Source organism: Struthio camelus, chromosome 2 (assembly GCF_040807025.1).
Source record: "Struthio camelus isolate bStrCam1 chromosome 2, bStrCam1.hap1, whole genome shotgun sequence".
Lineage (NCBI taxonomy): Eukaryota > Metazoa > Chordata > Aves > Struthioniformes > Struthionidae > Struthio > Struthio camelus.
Genome location: NC_090943.1, coordinates 11,800,792 through 11,820,718, shown reverse-complemented (window position 1 = coordinate 11,820,718; position 19,927 = coordinate 11,800,792). Strand labels below are relative to the sequence as shown.

Genomic DNA, 19,927 nt, shown 5'->3' with positions numbered 1-19,927 from the left:
TTCAGCTGTTGGCTACGTGCTGAACTGCTTGTTTGTACTCTCTTTGCAAATGGCTTCTGCTAAATGAATTTCTTAATTTGCTGCTGGAAGTTTCCCTGTCAGCTGTTCAAAGCTTCCATTGCTCGCTCTTAATGACCCCACTAGGGAAAGGACACAAAAGCAATTTACAGGAGGAGTGGAATTGAAATCTCTATGTGAAAGGAGGCAGGCAGCGAGAAGCCTCGTGTGCTGTCAGGAGGGGTTTTGGATGACTGGAAGATGAATTCAGTTATGGTTAGTTGAGATGTAGTGAAACTACTCTCTGCAGTCCAAGATGTGCTGTCTCTGCAGAATGAAGAGAAGAAAATCCAGGCAAACATTTAGTCGCTATGCTGTCACTAAAAGTTAGTAAGTGATGCTAAATGCAAATAGAGAGCATTGCAACTGAGTAGGTAACTGCCAATTATTTTCCACAACAGAAGTGAGCTTTTAAAGTCTTTTGCTAGAATAAAGTACCTAAAGTATTTCACATTTCTCTAATACTCATGAACTGAAAAAGTAATTGTTCTATCATCATAACTACGAATCAACGATATAAGAGTTTTTAGGGTGTTAAGAAAAACAGCTGCTTATCAGTGATGCATCCAATTAAGAGTTTGAATTGATACAACTTTCTCTATTGCTTTCTCTATTCACTGGTTTCTGTTTCTTTGTATTCCATAGATTATTCTTAATTTTTTAAATAATAAAAACATTGTCATTTTGCCTTGCATTGATAAAGAATACTTGTCAACGGAGAGCATTCCAGTTGGCCAATATGTGGTAGAGGTATTAGATAAGTTTGATACAGTTTGAAAGTGTCATGTTATTTTAAAGGTCAATGAATTCATAACTTATGAACCGAAGTTTTCTTCTTCAGCTCCCCATTTTTAAAGACTGAATATCTGCTACTTTGTGTATGAGTCCAGTTTCTCTCTGGGAAATTCCATCATGCCCATTCATTCATTCAGATTCATTTCTCAGATGTTTTAAAGAAATTCAAGTCTTTCTGTTGGGATAAAATTGTGAGAGGGACCTTCTGAATTGCGGAACTGGGGTTTAGTCATGACATAGATAACTGTGAATCCTACAAATAAGTGAGCTGTGTTTGTTCTTCAGGCAGTTATTTTCTCTTATTTAAGGAGATTTCTTATAGTTTTCCATTTGAATATGAATTAATATCTCTGAACTTTTTGCCAGGTCTAGGATAGATTTATTTATGCCTACAACTTACTTCATAATACATGTGATCTTAATTAAATACAAAGGAAGGACATGATAACCTTTCCTTCAAAGTAGCTATGGCATAGTTGCCTCTCTTGCACTCCTCCTATTTGCTGTTGGCCGACCTAGGTCAGATAGTTTTAACTAGTAATCATATTTTCCTCAGGTATATGCTTTGCTGAACATAAAGACAGAGCTTTCTCTTCTTACCAGTTAGGGAAGTTAATAAAAACAGGAACAGAACAAATATATCTGATATCTAAAGACCTAACATCTGCTGGAGATGTGTCATCAGACTTGTATTTTGAAAAGCTCTTCCTGCAACACATGCTTGTTGCTCTTGTAGTTACCATCACCTCAGTTCCTTTTAACGTTAAAAGTGCTTGAGATATTTATCTTAACTTTTTATCTCAAGTTTAATAAAAAGTAGGAGCTAATTTCTTGGCCCATTTTAGACATTTTACAATTATGTAAATACATAATTGTATTTACATAATGTAAATACAATTTTACAAATGAGTAAAATTTACTCATTTTACTTGAGTGCTAAACACTCAAGTTCAGAACTTAAAGTTTAGCAAAACTGAATTGAGAAAGATTGAAAAGCGACATGTTACTATGATGACTAAAGAAAGCTATATATTTTCACAGAATATAATTACCTTGTGGTATTCAGTGCCTTAAGAATTACTGAAACTGTAAATTTGCAGGATTCAGTGCTCATTTATAATAAAAACATTTGTGACTGTAACTGGATAAACCTAGCAAAAAAGGAAGGGGAATGAACACTCCTGTTTCAGGACATGTGTCGATGAACATTCAGGATTTGAAAGGAAACATTTCCTCTGAGCAATATATTAGCATAATTGTCCACTGTAGTTTCTTTGAGAGTAAAAATAGAGGTCTGTAGAGACCTGTACATTAGTCTTCAGGCAGCCTCTGTTCTGGTGTATTGAATGCCATTAAAGAGTCGGCCGCGTTCTATCATGTAATCGTAGCTTCGCTAGGTTTACAATTGAAGTGATGAACAAAACTGATGTCACAGAGATGATAGGTGCAGCCGCCACCAGTCTATGAGTTTTCATGGCAACTGTTGCCAGAAAAAATACAGCTCTTTGTATAACCTAAAGATTTGTAAGCAAATAAATGAAGCAGCATTGTTACAGCCAAGTAATTGGATGTGGAGGGACCACCTGCTTTTCCTGGTTATAGGAATTGGCCAAATAAGATACTACTTCTTCCAGCAAACCTTGCTTTTGTTGGTTGTATCAATAGTGTTGTTTTTTTCCCAGTCAGGATTAATATTATGTTTTGAGGACAGTAGCCTGTTTTCTGATGTTCTAGTTTTACCTTTCTTTTCTTCTTGGAGTAGTAAATATTGCAAATCTAGTTTTGTTATAGTTTAGCAATGAGAAGCTCAGAAGTGTAAATATTGGAGGTTAACTTGTAATACTCAACCCATTATGGTTCAGCCTGTAATCACGGGTTCTAGCTGTTGTCTTGCCATTAAGCGTTTATTTTGCTGTGTTTTACCTGAACTCTCAATCTTGGCTACAATTTCCTAAGAAAGTAGTTTTAGCCTTTATATGGGAATTTTACCTACTGTGTCTCAGCTCCTTTATTCAGCTGGTGACCAAGCACCCAACACAGACAGAAACTTTCTCTTAGGAGTTTAAAATGCTTCAGTGATACGCAAGTTTCAGTGAAGTATTTTAGTGAGAGAGATTTCATGCAGATGCCTCCCTTACATGTTTACTCTGATAAACTGGAGACCAGGTCTCTGGTGTAGATTCCAGATGTGGTGTATGAGGGAAAAGTGCCGCGTGACAGGGCACAATGCTTGCTCTTCCTAGCGGGTGCATTTGTGGTGAAGCAGGACAGCCCAAGGGGATATGAGCTGTACAGGTTGCAGATCTCTAGCGTTAAGTATCAATGTGAATTTGAAATGGGCCAGGTGCGTTTCATGGGTTAGTTGTTACCCATCTCTACCATACTATGTTTATTGTTTGTCAGTAAATTTTCTTTCCAGATGAAACTTAAGTATGTGTTGTCGGTTCAGACCCAACTGGGTGAACTCTGAGTTTAGGAGATGTGTTCGTGTGTGTGTGACAAGGGGTTGGGAGTCCGGGTTGGGTTTTTAACGATTCCTTGCCAGTGCGATTGTATTGCCGCTCCCTTTTCGCCAGCATAAAACCTGTTTGGCCTGCCTTAGGCTGTATTTTACCTGAACACAGAGCATGTTTTCTTTGTGTTTCTGTTTTAAGTGACAGTCCTCCTGGCTCAAGAGGACACCTTGTTTCCTAACAATATAGCAGTGCCTAACTTTCAGGGCAGTTAAATCGTTACTGAACTACAAAACTAGATACCAGTGAACATCCATTTCATTAATATGTAACGGAGGCAAGCAGCCTTACGCAATAGCCTTTCAATCGGGGTAATTTTGAAGGAGGGAGGGGAATTAATTACAGTGGCAGAAAAATGAGAACTTTATATGGGTGTCTTCTCTTTCTGCTATTTTATATCAGCTGCTTCCACCTGGTGGCCCTTTTGGCAAGAATCCTTTCTCCAAAAAAAAAAAGGAAAAAAGAAAAAAAGAAAGTTGTTTACAGGACAGATGAACAGTTCCTAATTGAAAACAAGGTTAGGCTGTTGAGTGGCAAAAGGATAAAGGATCGGGAGGGGTTTCTGTAAAGTTTAATGCTCAAGCAGCCTAAACATACTAGTGTGACATAAAACATGTTCAAAATGAATTCTCATGAAGTAACTGTTGATTTATTTTCTCTAACAGTGGCTTATCGGACACAATAATATTGGATATAATTTCCAACTACCTGGTTCTTCCAAATAGAATTACAGTCCCCCTTGTCAGTGAAGTGCAGCTTGCGCAGTTGCGGTTTCCTGTACCAAAGGTAAGGATGTTTCTGTTTGAAAAAATAATAATAATCTGGCATTTAGGTTTTTGTGTAGTATTGATTTTTTTAAAGATAGGGACATGTGTAAATTTGTAAATATAGATACTGCAATAGTACACAATATCATGAATCCAGTCACTTAAAAATAAACAACTCTGCTTATAAACGTTTTCTATGATGTTAATGTTTGATAATAGCAACAAAAATAAGGGAGAGTTATTTTTCTGTCTTGCTAGAATCTTTCATATGTTACCCACGAAGTATAGTTCAATTGTATAGACTAAAAATTAAGTAGCATATGTTTTATATTATCATCTCAAATTATTGTTAGTGCTCTTCACTGGAAAATTTTTATTACTTATTACTGTTCATGTCTGGTAACATGGAGTTTCTTGATATAACTGGCGTGTTTCTGACCGATGACAGTTTTTATTTTCAGGAATCTCTGAGTACCAAGTCTGCTGTGTATGTGGATTGTCACTGATATCCTTCCATTTACCATGTCCAGTTTTGCTTTCTGCAAGTTGTAGGAATCCAAAATAGAATGATTCTTGCTACAAAATATTTGGAATACAGAACAGTATCCAAATTAGGAGATAAGTTTCACGTTAAGGAAAGAGCGATTGAAATGTTTAAAGGTATATTGCATAAGTTGTGGTGATAGAAAGTTTTACTCCTCAAGTTACTAGATAAATTGATTTTTTTTTCCTTGTTCAGGGTGTTCTAAGGATACACTTCATTGAAGCTCAGGATCTGGAGGGGAAAGATACTTACTTAAAAGGGATTGTCAAAGGAAAGTCGGATCCTTATGGAATCATCCGTGTGGGCAACCAGATTTTCCAAAGCAAGGTCATCAAAGAAAATCTCAATCCAAAGTGGAATGAAGTTTATGAGGTATAATCAGTTAAAAAGCCATATTGTGTGTCCTGTAAAGTTATCTTCTGTAAACTGTTTTACTAGAGGAAATACTGTAGGAGTTTCCTTGAGAAACTTCTTGACGTTTCCCTCTAAAACCCCGAAGTTCTGTAACAAAACAGAAACTCCCTATTGATTTGTACATTTCTTTTTTTCCTAGACTGAGCCTCAGTAAGTCTAAAAACCAGTCTAGTCCCTTAATATAAACAAATCACATTTCAAAAGCTCTTAACTTGCCCTGATCGTAATAAATTACATATTTTTAAAGCCTTTGCTTATTTGCATGTGTTAACAAATTCACAGAAGCACTGCAATTCAGTGTTTCATTGTTACTTTGACATTTGACAAAGCTGATTTGTTTTGCTATTGATTATGCCATCTATGTAACTGTACTCCTAGGCTTTAGTATATGAACATCCAGGACAAGAGCTAGAGATTGAGCTTTTTGATGAAGATCCAGACAAAGATGACTTCCTGGGAAGGTAAACGTTATGGAGAATATGTTTTTAGGTATTGACAAAGAGATTAAGAATTTTGTTGTAATCTTTTTAGTTTTTATTGCATCTTTATTTCTGCTATATTACTCAATTTATAAATTACACATCTTTTCAAAATTCTGATAGTAAGTCGCTTCCTAATTCTTTGGACTCCCCATGTATATAAATAAATATATTAAAAATATGTATGGGGTATATGTGTGTATGTACATATACGTATTTATATACAAAAATAAGGTAAGTGTTGTGTATACTCAGAAAGAAAAGAGTTTTTCAGAAATTGAACCCGACTTGCTTTAATGTTCTTAACCTAGCATGAAGTCTTGATTATTAGTTCAGGCAAAATTGATAATTTTCTAACTGCATATCTTCATCTGCATAGTTTTAAAATGACTAGCTCAGAGCTTATTCTTCTCTAAAAGCTGATCTTAGCAATTTGATTTAAAAAATAATTTTGCTATAGTGCTTTCACAAACCTTGCTCACTATCAGCTTCCATAGGCCTACCTCTAGTGTTTACCCATAAGCATATCTGGGTTTTAGTCAGCTTCTTTCTCCAGTAATTTGTCACCTTTATTTCTTGCAGAGTTTTGGAGCTTCCCATTGTTGCTTTCCATACAGAGTAGAACTCCCTTATCTTTCCAGCTCCTTCTCTCTTAACAGGAGCAACAGTACCTACTTCTCCTCTCATTTATTTAAAGAAGTAGGTAGTACCAAGGCTTCTTTTCTTTGCACTTCCCTAATCTTACACTGAAGCGGGGGGGAAAAGCAGCAGCTTGATCATAATGGGTACATCAGTACTAGTGAAATAAAAGGCCAAGGCAAATGTTCATGCACTGGCATCCAGTTGTCTGTACTGCTTAATTTTTAGCACATTCCCTGGTTTAGCTTGTGCGGCTAGCCCTCTCCCAGGCAATGCCAAAGCATGAAATGGGTCATAGCATATCTCCAGGGGCTATTTCCAAAGGGTAGTTTGGATGTGGTCACTGTTTTGAGAATTTAGTCATATCTATGTGAGCCATAATGTGCCAGTTGTCCTTTGAGCTACAAAACGGGCTCTAGTGTAGGCATATTTTATATTATTCCGTATCCCTCCTGTTTCAGCCATTTCGTTCCCTACTTCTTCCTCTATTGCTGGCTAAAAGAATAGCATTGCTCTGTTCTTTTGCTCTCAGTAGAAGCCTCGATACTCAGCAGGCATGGGAGGGTGGGGTGAGTTCTGTATAACATGTTTTGCTTCTCCCCTAAACTACCTTTTTTTTCCTTTTCTTCTAGTCTGATGATAGATTTAATTGAAGTTGAGAAGGAGCGTCTTTTGGATGAGGTAAGTATTTGGTAAGTTTTGATAAGAAACATATGCTGCATATTTAATTGTTCATCTTGTTTTTTTTGTTTTTTCTGGAGATAGTTCCTGTATCCTGTGTGTCCATGAACAGCCTTAATGCTAGAAAAATAGACTCCCTGATTATCAGTGAAGTGGCTTAGGTGATATCTGAACTGGTGACATCCACAGAACAATGCCATTCTTCTGTTCTGGGGTTAAATATCGCTACTATTAAATGTGTTTTCTAAAAAAAAAAAAAAAAAAAAAAAGTGACTGTGTTTGGCAAGGATTTTTTTCTTTTAGGAGAACAGCTGTTTGCCTGAATTAAATACTGTTAGACTTAGCAGACTAATTAAACTAACTTACTGGAAAATTGAAGTTTTATCCTATATGTGAGATTTTATAGTAATGTTATATGGGGCTTGTATTTTGAGAACAGTCTTACAGAAGTTAAGGAACTGATATCTTAGAATGCTTTTATTCTATAGCATGAAGACCTGCCTGACCGTTTTTGTATTATGCAGCTGAATAGCTATTGTTTGTCTTAATACTTAGTGTGACTTTTAAACATTTTTAAATAATGAATCAGATTACACAGATTTCAGCTGTACTGGATTTCTACTGTTGCTTAATATTTCTTAAATGTCCTGAAGAACCAATTGTAGTCATATATTTGTTTGGTGACAGGTTGTTTCACATTACTTTGCTTGACTTTTAGTGGTTTACTTTGGATGAAGTGTCCAAAGGAAAATTGCATTTAAAACTGGAATGGCTCACATTGATGCCAACTGCTGAAAATCTAGACAAGGTATTAAAGGAACACGTTATATTTTATCCTAATCTTAACTTCTTTCTTTTTTGTTAAAAATATAAGTAATTTAATTCTCTAGCTGTGGTAAATTTGAATAAACCTATAATTTTACTGTAGTGTAATTTTTCTTTACAACACATCGGGTCAATCATTCTTGACAGTGCACTTTTGTGGCATGGGATTTTAAAAGGCTTCTTTCTTCTTTTCTCTTAACGTTATAGTTTGAGAGCATCCACTGACATTTCATTAGATTGAGAGATAAAAACAGCCATGATATGTAATCTGTCCACCTTCTTTTAAAAAAAAAAAAAAAAAAAAACACCCTGAAGGATTGAGATGGAGTTTGTTGAAATATGTATATCTGGTTTTATATGAAGTCTTAAAAAGCTAGTGTTTTTTTTTTTATGTGCATTTATGAATGTTTGGGTTTGGAGAGAGATTCTTAAAGGTATTGTTCAGGAATAGGGCAGAATTAATACCATGATATTGTTTTATTTGCAGAAGAAGGCTCACAGTATGTTTTTTGGTTTAGGTTTTAACAAGCATTAGAGCTGATAAAGACCAAGCCAATGATGGGCTTTCTTCTGCATTGCTTATTCTGTATTTGGACTCGGCAAGAAACCTGCCCGTAAGTAATATTCTGATAGATGCCCATTGTCATGGGCATCTCTTGCTTCCTTCCAGCACGTCTTGCTTGCTGTGCTACACTGCTTCACTAACACACATTATGCCACGTTTTCTGTAACTGTTCTCGTTTCAAAAAGTGTAATGTAAGGTCCACGTTTCTAAGTAGTATGGTATTACAGATATATATCTAATAAACTGTTACTCTTTAATCAGTGTGAATTTTCTTTAAAGAATGCTCCTTTCCTGGACTTGAAAGGCTGCATGTTTTTATTATTCAGTGTTTCCCATAAATTGTATGGGATCAGCATGGGGAATTAAAAGGAACTAACTGGGAAAAAGGAAGGCTACTTCCATGAACTCAGGAAAATTGGCTTGCTTTGGTTTAGGGTATCTGTGGTAGATTTCAAAGTGCTGAAGTCCTCATCATGAAATTAATACTGTCCAGTTGATGTTAGAGTGGCAGAATACTGTATGTGATTTTTGTCAGGTTGTCATTTGAAGTATCGTTTATTTGCATGTGCAAAACATACACACAAATAAAACATCCTGTTTCTGTCATTCTATGGATTACACTATTAGAGTCTGAAATAGCTTGTTTATGACAAGCAGAGATTATTTGTAGTTTATTTCAGGTTAGTAAGTTGCTGTTCATGGTTGCAAATAATAGCAATAGAAAGTAAGCCATACCACAAAAAGAGATGTGAAGCATAACACTGAGTTTTACTGTTTGCTATTTGATGAGAAATTCCGGAAGTGTTTACTGAAGGGTTTTTTTTTTTTTTTTTGTACATTTTGCAAATTTCTCCACTTATCTTATCTTCCAATTAAAATGCAGCATCAGAGAGGTAACAAAGCCATAGCAGCCTAAGCAGTTTCCATCAGTGACTGGTGATTTCATATAGTAAGTGTTTGGGGCTGTGTAGAGCAGTGTTTGGAAATGGTAGCAATAGATTGATTTAGAAGCTAATGAGATGTAGATCACCTGGATTCAAATCCTGCATTACCTTTTTAACCTCACTATATTGGATTGTGAGGGAACCCTGTAACCTAGCAGAATTCAAAGATGATGCAATTCAGTTAACTGGTGTGCTTAATGTTAAGTTCAGAATATTGCAACACAGAAAAATGTCTGTCTACCATCTCTTTTGTGCTGAATTAAATTGGACCCACTTTTGTATTTTTTTTCAGCTACTGGATTTTACTCGAACTGTTTTGAGTTTAATATTTTTGTTAAAATATAGTAAATTCTGTTACTTAAAATGAGTAGTTCTCTCATCCACAGTTATTCGATATTTTCTGACAACCCTGTTTTTCTGTATTAGGCTAGCTTCCCCAGCAAATAGTCAGAGGCTTTGTCTTAAATTTTTTTTTCTCTTCCTTTTAAGCAAATATTCAGTAACATTGTCTACTTCCCTTAGAAAGGTTAGATTATAAGTCTTGAGTTCTACCTACTTTTTGGGACAGTATTTTCATTTCTATGTCTTACAGTATCTAAATAATTATTACTTTTAATTGGTAGACCTCTTAAACTCTAGGGCAACTGAGGCACAGAAACAGGAAGTTCCTTTCACAAAGCTGCCTAGCTAGCAAACCTGGGAAGAGGTTTCCAAATTTGATTGCTCTGTCTGGTATTCTGTCTACAGTGCAAGATTGCCTGGGTGGTGTTGCGAGTAAGGGTGGTGGTAGCCAGGCACCTCTGCCCCCCTTTCTCTTTCTTTCTCTACCACCTCAGAAATTTACTACAAATAACTTGGTATTTAAGTTCAAGTCATTTTCTATCCAGAAATGTGTTTTAAGGACTATGAAAAGCAGCACTGAACACTTCAAAATTTATTTTTACATGTTTACAATGATAATATACAATACTATGTTAAATCCAAATCATCTGAAAATAGATCTGGAAAGGCTTCAGAGCTAGACAGAGGGGAAATATTATGGGAGGACTTCTCTTCAGTTCTCCCACATGAAGATTTCTGTGGATTCTGTAAAGGTACTGTCATAGAGCTGCTGGACAAGCTGCAGCAAATCATAGTGAATACAGCTTTTGTATGTCCTTTTTTCTGATATGGAAAAACATTTACAAGATAAAACATGAAAGTGCAGTGGCTCATGTGCTCATATTCATTGATGAGGGTCATGCAGTTAAATAGTAAAATTAATTGGTGTCATTGCTTGTATTTGTGGGGAACAAAAAGATAAGAGAATGAAGTCGTACTGTTACAGTTATTACTATAACAGTCAGTGTAATTTTAAAGCCATTTGTCCGCAGCTTTAATGTTATAACTGTAGTATTTTTTTAGATGAGTAACTATTTTTTTTTTTTTTTACTACCTTCAAAATTAATTTTTTAAGTTATTGTTGATCACTGGTACATCTTGGAGTCAGTCATATTTTTATTTGCTTATAATGGGTAATCCCCATCACAGGCCCTTTTTTTACATAGATGCACCATGGTGGTTGCTGAAACAATTGAGATGACTTATTTGAAATGTGTTTCAAGTACATATAAATGATATCAGGGAAGGCTTGCCCCTCTAAATTTACTTAGTTGGACCTGCCATATAAATACGGACTACCAAGGGTAAACCAGGAAAATGTTTCTGTTTACTGAGAGGTGCTACATGCCTACAAGGCTGCTAACATATTTGAATAATTACTAAAAAATGTAAAACAAAAAATTTCTACCTTGCTGTGCTGTAGAAAGCCTTTTAATAGATGAAACTATTTATAATGACGAATATTTACTTACTTTTGTTATCTACTGTTTTCTCTGGAATCCTTTGACTGTTTTCCTTAATTTTCCTGTGTAGTAAAGCTGCTTATGCATTCATTCTGCCACAATCCCATCACTCTGCTTTCTCCTTCCATTTCCATCTTCCTAAGAGTATCTACGAGGGAAACTTTGGGTGTGGATACTTAAAAGAGAGGAGAGCATCGGGACTAGTCTTTTGTGAAAACACTACCTCACTGTATAGAGCACTATTTGTGAGTTCTCTGGTATTATTTGTATTGTATCTTTTATCTGCCAGAGTGTGAATTAGTGCTACTAAAGCCACTCACTCTAGTGGAATGAGAGCATGCAATTTGTTTTCCTGCATGGTTTCAACAAGTGTGCATTGTTTTTTGTGCTATTTTTATTGCATTTTGAAGGCTGTTTAAATATCATTGATCAGCATATCATTGGGTAAGTAATTAATTTTTTGTGATTAAAATCCCAAGATACGTTTTTTTGTAAAAGTTCTTACATTTAACTTCAATTGCTGATTCACAGAGAAATAAAATACATACTGTACCAGCATACTGTGTGCTGCTGAATTGATGCCTTTATTGCAAAAAAATGAAACTGTAATAAATATTACAACTGGCACCCCTGCAGTATTTTTTAAAGGAGAGCGTTTGTAAGAACTTACATCCTCTCCACAGTGGTTCAAGTATTGCTTAAAAAATGTGTGTGGTTCTTTGCGCTCCCCAGACTATAAATTCCCTTGTAAATTCTATTTCACTCCATTTTATTCCTTTTATTGCAACTTCCCAAATGCCTTTTTCTTTTTTAGAAATTAGTGTGTAGTCAGGGAATTCCCAGTTTAAGGGGAACAGTTAATACTTTGTGCTTTAATTTAACATTACAGGAAGCTAATGCGTCTCTAAACAGCTTGCACTTAAATCTTTAAACGCGTCCCTTTGTGTCCTCAAAAAGAGTGGGAGTCCGTTCCGAATCAGAACTCTTCTGCCAGAGCGAGCTGGGGATGCCCTTACAGCTTGTGCAGAATAATTGGTTGCTGGCTGGCTGATTTTGGTTCATACCATACTCTTTAATTTAAAAAAACAAAACAAAAAAACACCCCTTTTCCGCATGGTCCTTTCGGTTAGTTTTTGTGTGGAAGCTCATTTTGAGGTATCAAACAACTTATATCCAATATCAAATCTTGTTTAAATTTAATGAGCACATATGCACTCCATAAGCATAGTGATCTAAAGTGTAAGAGAAAAACATGTAGTTTGTGGATGTCCTAAGGATTCAAACTATGGATTGTATGACTCTGTTATTTTTGTGGTATTAAAACTGGTAGGCAATTGCTGTTCCCTTTAATTATTACTAAAACAAAACAAAACAAAACTCTAGGTATATCTTAATATTTAAAACGTTTGATAAAACTATGCTACTGAAGTTGTTATCTTAGGATCATTGTGTTAGGATATCCTGTCTCTATATAACAGCATCCATTTAGATGCTGGGCAAAAGTTTCCAAATCCTCAAAGCATGAGCCAGAGTGGAAGAGCAACAGTTTAAGACGACTGTGCCTGGATTTCCTTCAGCAGTACTGTTAACGGGTGTGGTGTTGCGTGAGTGCTAGTCTTGGGGCAAGCCAAGAGGCACAAGTGGACTGTAGTAGCCCAGACTGAATAACAGCTTCAGCAATTGTAGAGCTTCACTTTGTTCTCAGGGCATCTGTAAAAGTTTGGCAAAAATTCACTTCCCTTAACTTCAGATGCCTAAGTGACATGTAGGTTTGGGGCGGGGGGTGGGGGTGTAAAGGAAGAAGGGGAGGGCTCACAAAGGTGACCCCCTTTATATCTAATGGAAGAGGAAAAACTAGTGTCTTGAGTGCTCTGAGTTGCTTTCCAGATACTTTTACTGACTCCTTGGAAAATAGATTTGTGACACTTAATTACTTTAAACTACAAATAAGGCAGATTTAATATCAGTGTGTGAATAGTGCTCTTAGTAAATATAACTTCCAAAAGCGCATACCACTAGTTTTACAGTACATTATCGCCAGCTCATAATGATTTTCTTTTGATTTGGAGTGTATGTAATACATAAATTATAAATATTTTAAATCAGCTCTATCAGATCACTTTCTGTCTTTGGGTTGTCAAGTAAAGATGCGCTCAAAGATTTAGAAACTTTTAAAACAGCATTTGTTACCACAAGCTCGAGTTAATGAGTCAAGATAAATAGTCGTATTTCAAATCGTATCAAATCAGCACCTAACTTAAGATCAAAACAGCTTTTCAGTTGTCATATAATTTATGGGTTTGTTATCAGGATTTGCTGCAAATTGCGTTGGCTACTGGAGAACACTAACCTGAAGTTTGATTTGTTGTACTGTGTCAGTTACCAACATAGTCCATGGATATCTATCTCCTTTTTCTATGACCGCGGAGAAGCTCTTAACTGTAGCGAGACAATTTTGTCACCCAAGGCAAACCTCTTCCCTGGCTTTTTATATTGAATACTCCCTTTTCTCCTAATGTCCTCCTGCCCAACCTTTCAACCTTCATCCTCATGGACCTGCAGCTCCTTTCCTTCAATCCTGAAGCCTGGCAGGGCTGAAACATATTTGCCCCAGTTGATGTCCCTCCTGGCCTATCCTTGCTATGATTCCGGAGGAATTGACACATTTTCAATAGCCAAGAATCATTGCGTGGCTGCCTTTAGAGTTTATCGAATAGAATTGTTCTTGACATCTAAAATACTTTGATGCAATGAATAATTTAGGAAAGTGTTGAATCACAGAATCGTTTAGGTTGGAAGGGACCTCTGGAGATCATCTAGTGCAACCTCCCTGCTCAAGCAGGGTCACCTAGAGCATATTGCCCAGGATCGCATCCAGGTGGGGAATGTGCAAGTGAAAACATGACGGATGGCTGGTTAGTTGAGGGGAGGTTTAGAATTCTAAATGATCTTAATAAATTTGAAATACAATCTGAAAAAAATAGGATATTTTCCAATGGAGGAGAGTTTCTGCACCTACACAGGAATAACCACTCCCATAAATATGGGATGGTAATAGTTGTCTGATAGATAGCCTTACAGAAATAGATCTGCAATTGTGCTGCGTCATGCTGCTGCAAAATGGCAAAAAAACATTGAATATTGAAAGAGGAATATAGGCTGTAAGATGCATGGACTAATTCTTCTGTTCTACTTGGCCATTAGTGAGACCCTGATTTTGGCCACTGCGATTTAGGAATGATGGGGACCAGTTGAAATAAATCTGGAGGAGAGCAGTGATTAATTGGACAGCTAGAAGACATGGCTACTAGGGAAAGAATAAACAATGGTGGTCTGGCCTAAGGAAGTAAAGATGGGGATGGAAATGATGCAAGGCTGCTGCAAACAGAAGGTGCATTTTCATCTTTTTCGGAGAAAAAGAAACAGTGCTTAAATTCCAGCAAGGAATAGATTGACTGGACATTAAAAAACTTCCTAAATGTAAGGAGTGTTAAACATTAGGGTTACTATGTCCAGTGATATTGTGCAGCCTCCATCCTGAAGGTCTCTTAAGTACAGTGTCTTTCAAGGAGGATTTAGATGATACTGCCCTCAAGCAGGGAAAGATATGCTGGTAGTTTCTTGAGATACTTAACAACCTGATGAATTTTATGAATATCTTTGCACATTATAGTGAGGTATTTCTGCATGGTAACACTATATTACGTTTTCTTTGGTTACAAGAAAAATACCATCAGAGTAGAATTCTTCAAAGATCTCTGAGAAAAGGTATTGTAAATAAGTTGCAAAAAACTGTAGATCTCAATGTGATACTCTGTTTAACACTGTCATGAGTACATACTCATATGAGTGAAGCTGAATTATGTTAACTGATAGCAACTGAAAATAGATTTTAAAACTTACTATATTGCAAGATTTCTGTAGCTTCTGATTTTGTTTTCCTTTTCTTTCCAAGATTCACAGGCCATACAGAGTTATTTTGAATGATAAAGGCTCTGTTAGAAACTTCTGCATTTTAAATTAAATGCGGTGAATTCCACTTGACCTGAAAAAGCTGCAGTGGGGAAGACAAACTGTGTCAGCTTGTTTTGAGTGAATCCTGTCATACTTTAACTAAGGGATATTGACACTGAGTCAATTATGCCAACTGATAGACTTAGCAATATTCTCCCCTTCTGTTACATTTTGTACTCTATTGCATATTCATTTAAGTAGATAGACTTGATCTTAAAACAGAATGCTAAAGTAAAAGAAGCTTAAATATCATGGGTTACAGCTGCAAGATAAGTAACATTGTGTTGTTCCCATTTCACAGGCAGAAGAGTTGCATCAGATGTTGACAGTAATGAGAGGTGTACCAACAGGGAGCTTAAAAATAGCAAAAAGATGGTGGAAAATGTTTCATTTTTAGGAAGAACTGGGAGCATACATGCTTTCTTACAAGGACTATTTTGAATGCAAAAACACTCTGGAGAACACCTTTACATTAAACAAATTCCTCCATTATACTTTTATAGCCGTAGTTTATGTCAGACATAGTTTATGCCTGACAACTTGTATCTTAGCTGGGGATTAAAGAAATTTCTTTAAACAGAGAGCAATTCCTGAGGCTGCCCATGTTTGCAGTACAATAATCTTAGCCCCTAGCACTTCTAGGTAAGTAGCTGTGGAAGACTTCTTAATACTAATTTAAGCAAAGTCACAACTTAAAAAAAACAAAACTAAACTGTAATCCCCTCATTTTCTTTCTATTTTTCTCCAATCCATCATATTGTCTAATCCTTGTGAAACAGAAGTTTCAAAGCCGAATATCAGGAATTTTGCAGTACAGTAGATATTGGCCAACATTGGGATGTGACATCTCAAAAGAAAATGTAAAAAAGTATTTCTGTAGAAAGAATAAATCTCTCTATAAATTTTAGTAACTTGTGCATTTGAATTTCAAAAAGGCATTTCTTCTGATGTAGCATTAGTAATATTGTTTTCTATTCATAATCCAGGTCATTATGCAATTTTTTGTGTCCCCACATAGCACAGCTTTCAAAGCAGAATTCTCCCTTGAAACAGAAAGATGTGCTAAGGAAAAAAAAAAAAAAAAAAAAAAAAAGCAAACTACTACCTTGAAGTCAGTTTCTTTTATTTAAAAAACATATTTCCTGAAATTTCTGCCTTACGAGTTAAATACTATCACAAACTTTCTGTAACATTTTTATAGTTCACATGTATCACTTCACTATATTATTATTAAAGTAAAGTTGAAAACTTTGTTTAGTTAATGCAAAAAAGTCAGAGATTTTATACTATTAAATCAATTCAAATTCCTATTGCTAGGATAGTTGCACATCTTTAATTCGAATGAATAAAGTGTATTTCATTCTAGTTTGCATGCGAAGTATAATGATCTAAGGCTTATTGATACTTCCAGAAAAGTGACTTCCCCCATGAGAGAACTCACTCCCAAGCTTACTTGGCTTATCAGGGAATCTTCTATGTTGGGAAAATATACTTTATTGAAAAAGATTCGTTTGAAAGGTGCTCTTTAGGGCAGGTGGCACTCAGTAAGTCCCATCTCATAAAGTTCTATGATGCCTTTTTCTTTATCATTGTAAACAGATCTGATAAGGAAAATACAGATATATTGAAAGTGAGTATTTTAATTTTAAAGCAAAATACACATATTCAGAGGACAGGAAAAAAAGCTTTGTCAGATTTTGGTTTTTTTGGTGATTTCTTCATTGTTTTGTTTGAAAGTTCTGTCTTTTTTATGTTAGTGGATTTTTCTCTTTTTTTTTTTCTTGTTCTATGTTGTCATGTCATAATTAATTAACCTAGTGAAATTGCTTCATTGCATGACTTATTAACCCTTCGTATGTTCATTCTCTCCTGACTTAAAAGCATAATCCATTAGAATTTAACCCTGATGGCTTGAAGAAGGCTGCTGTTCAGAAAGCCCTAAAGGTAAAACTAATATAGTTGTCCGTTTAAGGTCACAAACGTAATTGGAAATGCACACCTGCCTGCAACACTTCTCTTGCAACGGCAGATGGAATTTATGTTACCAGATGTGTACTTAGTGCAATTTAGTTTTTATTTAACTTTTAGTATGAAGAAGTGGTCAAGACATCGGTAAAATTATTTTGGTCTGTGCTAATTTGAATTTTAAATCAGTTGAGTAGGGTACAAGCTGCTTTAGAAGATCAAAAAAAAAAAGAAAAGTCCTTAGAACCAGTTTGAAGTAGTTAGAGAGCAAAGCTGACATGAAAGCTAAGACATCTTTTACTGATATCTTTTACATACTGGATGATACTTTACAGCCTAGCTCTGAATGACCAACTGCTAAAGTAATTTAGTCTCATGTGTTTTGAAATAATCATTTTTTCAGTTATATATTTTAGGTTTTACGTTGTTTATTTGAACACTGGGTAAATTCAGCCCATCGTTCTGGTATGAAAGAGATCTAGCTGAGAGACAAGCTTCTCAGCCGAAGGAATTTGGACAATAGACAAGCTCTAGTAGGCTGAAATATCCTGTCAACAGAAAATTTGTCAGTGGCAGGTGTTAGAGGTGCATTGTGTTTGTACATATTGTCACTTTTGTAGTGTGAATTTAAATGATTTATATTTACATACCGTCAATATAAGCAAAAGGGTCTTTTGTAGACATCCTCACTTTACATCCTTTTATGAAGAAAAGGAAGCTTCAGGGACATTTATGGAGGAATAAAAGGAAAATAAAATTCACTTACCTTTTTTGACACCGTCAGGTGGAGTGTAATCTTTCTGTGTTCCTTAAACATTTGTATTCCAGTGTCTTTGGTTAGAGCTAAATATTTTTGAATAGAAATCATGAAAGAAAGAAATGCAGCATTCATCCAAGAAAGGAGTGCTTCCTTACCAGTTTTTTCTAAAGGGAAGTATGGTTATAAACATGGAGTGTCACATAAAAATCAAATAATATTAGTGGAAGTGTAATGTCCAGAACATTAGTTCAGATCCAAAAATATCTAAAATAAGCTCATTCTTAATTAAAAAAATTAAAATTGTTTGAATCACTTGGTTGTAATTGTGACCTTACATGCATTGAGCAGATTTCAACTAACTTTGTTTACAATGTCTGATCTTTATGGTTTCCTGCAGGGTAGAATTCAAAGTAAATTATTAACCATGTATACTGCATTTTCTAGGCCTTTTCAGTTGCATTAACATCTGCTTCAGATGATTAACTTTCATGTCTAACTTTTCTTTCTTAAATTTGTGTTAGGTTAATTTAAAACGTGTGAAAGAAATATGTAGTTGGGAATGTTCCTTTGTGTTTGTAATTTGATTCTGAACTGATGTTTATTTTCACAGTTTGATGTAATGCTATACAGCTGGTAAGCAAGGCTCAGCTATGGCAGATGGTTGATTCTCTAATAAAGAGTATTTGGTAAACTCTAGAAATATGCATCCGGGTACATTATAGTGAATCTTCTTCCCCCCCAAGCTGAAAAGGGGGGGGAATGTCAATGTTCTGATATTATACCCAGTTTAATAGTATTACTGCTTTGTAAATAAAGTGAGCTTCCTGAGTTTGTGCTTTCTCCATATCTCCCATCTGCATGCAATATTCATTTTGCAGTTTTAATTATGTTCCATTGGCTTTGGGGATTGTAATGCTTATTTAAAGGATGAGAAAGTGCACCTTATGAGTTTCATTTAAAGAAAAGAGAAAGGAGTCTAAAACTCCTGCTTATTTGTAGCGTTTTGCTTTAACTAACTTAAGGTGGTTGGATGCATTCATGGTAGTGTATTAACCAGCAGAGAAGTTTTTAGCCTTATAAATGTCTGCCATTGAAGCTGTTGAGTGAAATACTAAGAATAATAAATATGCATAGAGTAGAATGCATATGATTTTTATTATTAGGATGGAAGCGTTTAAGTTTCAGGGGAAAGGTCAGGTTTTATATTGAGTTGAATTTAACGGGAGGCAAATGCGACAGTATTCTGAAGACAAAGTTTTTACTTTTTCTTTATCAGTCAGGAAAGAAAATAAACAGCAATCCCAACCCTCTTGTTTTGCTGTCAGTTGGACACAAGGCACAGGAAAGTAAGGTAAGCACTTGCTCCCAATACTTTTCTCTGTCTACAGACATTTGGTGGTTCTGTGTGCTTAGCACTGACTATCAAGCAATTGAGTGTGTCCACTGCACTAAAAGTTATAGCTGTAACAAATTGCCACCGGGCAGCCAAGGACTTTGAATGGGCACTTACTCAATTTAAGTTCCTGAGAGTCTCGATTTTGACTGGTTGAACTAAATCAGTTCCTAGAGACTAGATTTTTAATGATTTGTACGTGTCCTAGCACAGTAGGTTCATGATCTGCGATTGGGATTCCTACAGCAGTGGTCATATAAATAGTGTGGGCAAACGACAGGCTTTGAAATACTAATCCATGATTCTATACATTTTCAAATCTCAATTTACAGAAATGTCTAGTTTGGGAGGGACCTCTGAACATCTCCTGGTTCAACTTTCAGTTTAAAGTAGAGCCTTAGATTAGCTAGAATGTTATGTAATCAAGTCTTGAGTATTTCCAGCGAAGGAGGTTTCACCACTTCTGCAGGAAACCTATTCCACTGTCTAGTTGTTCTAATGGTGCAGAACTTTTTTCTTAGAACCATACAGAACTACCCCTCAAGCCAACTGATGCTTATTGTTTCTTGTCCTGTCACTGTGTAGTTGTAAACAGAGTACCTCCAGCTTCACTATAACTACCTTTTAGGTATTGGAAGACTGCGATTAGATACCCCCTGAATCTTTTGTTTCTCTAGGTTGTATAAACCCAAATCCTTCATCTTTTTTCATATATAACATTCTCCAAT

At 35.7% G+C, this 19,927-nt stretch overlaps 1 protein-coding gene across 3 annotated transcripts in view; it reads left to right on the top strand.

The window, feature by feature from the left end:
• Nucleotides 1–19,927, top strand: part of ESYT2 (extended synaptotagmin 2) — a 92,669-nt gene that overhangs the window by 58,204 nt on the left and 14,538 nt on the right. The window contains exons 8-16 of one of the 3 annotated variants that reach the window (XM_068934295.1): nt 4,031–4,151; nt 4,872–5,048; nt 5,469–5,551; nt 6,841–6,889; nt 7,608–7,697; nt 8,233–8,328; nt 11,211–11,312; nt 16,963–17,025; nt 19,083–19,157. In XM_068934295.1, the coding sequence (XP_068790396.1) occupies nt 4,031–4,151; nt 4,872–5,048; nt 5,469–5,551; nt 6,841–6,889; nt 7,608–7,697; nt 8,233–8,328; nt 11,211–11,312; nt 16,963–17,025; nt 19,083–19,157 (856 nt within the window). The remainder of the gene's footprint in view (nt 1–4,030; nt 4,152–4,871; nt 5,049–5,468; nt 5,552–6,840; nt 6,890–7,607; nt 7,698–8,232; nt 8,329–11,210; nt 11,313–16,962; nt 17,026–19,082; nt 19,158–19,927) is intronic. The other 2 variants (XM_068934293.1, XM_068934294.1) reach the window with 2 other exon arrangements.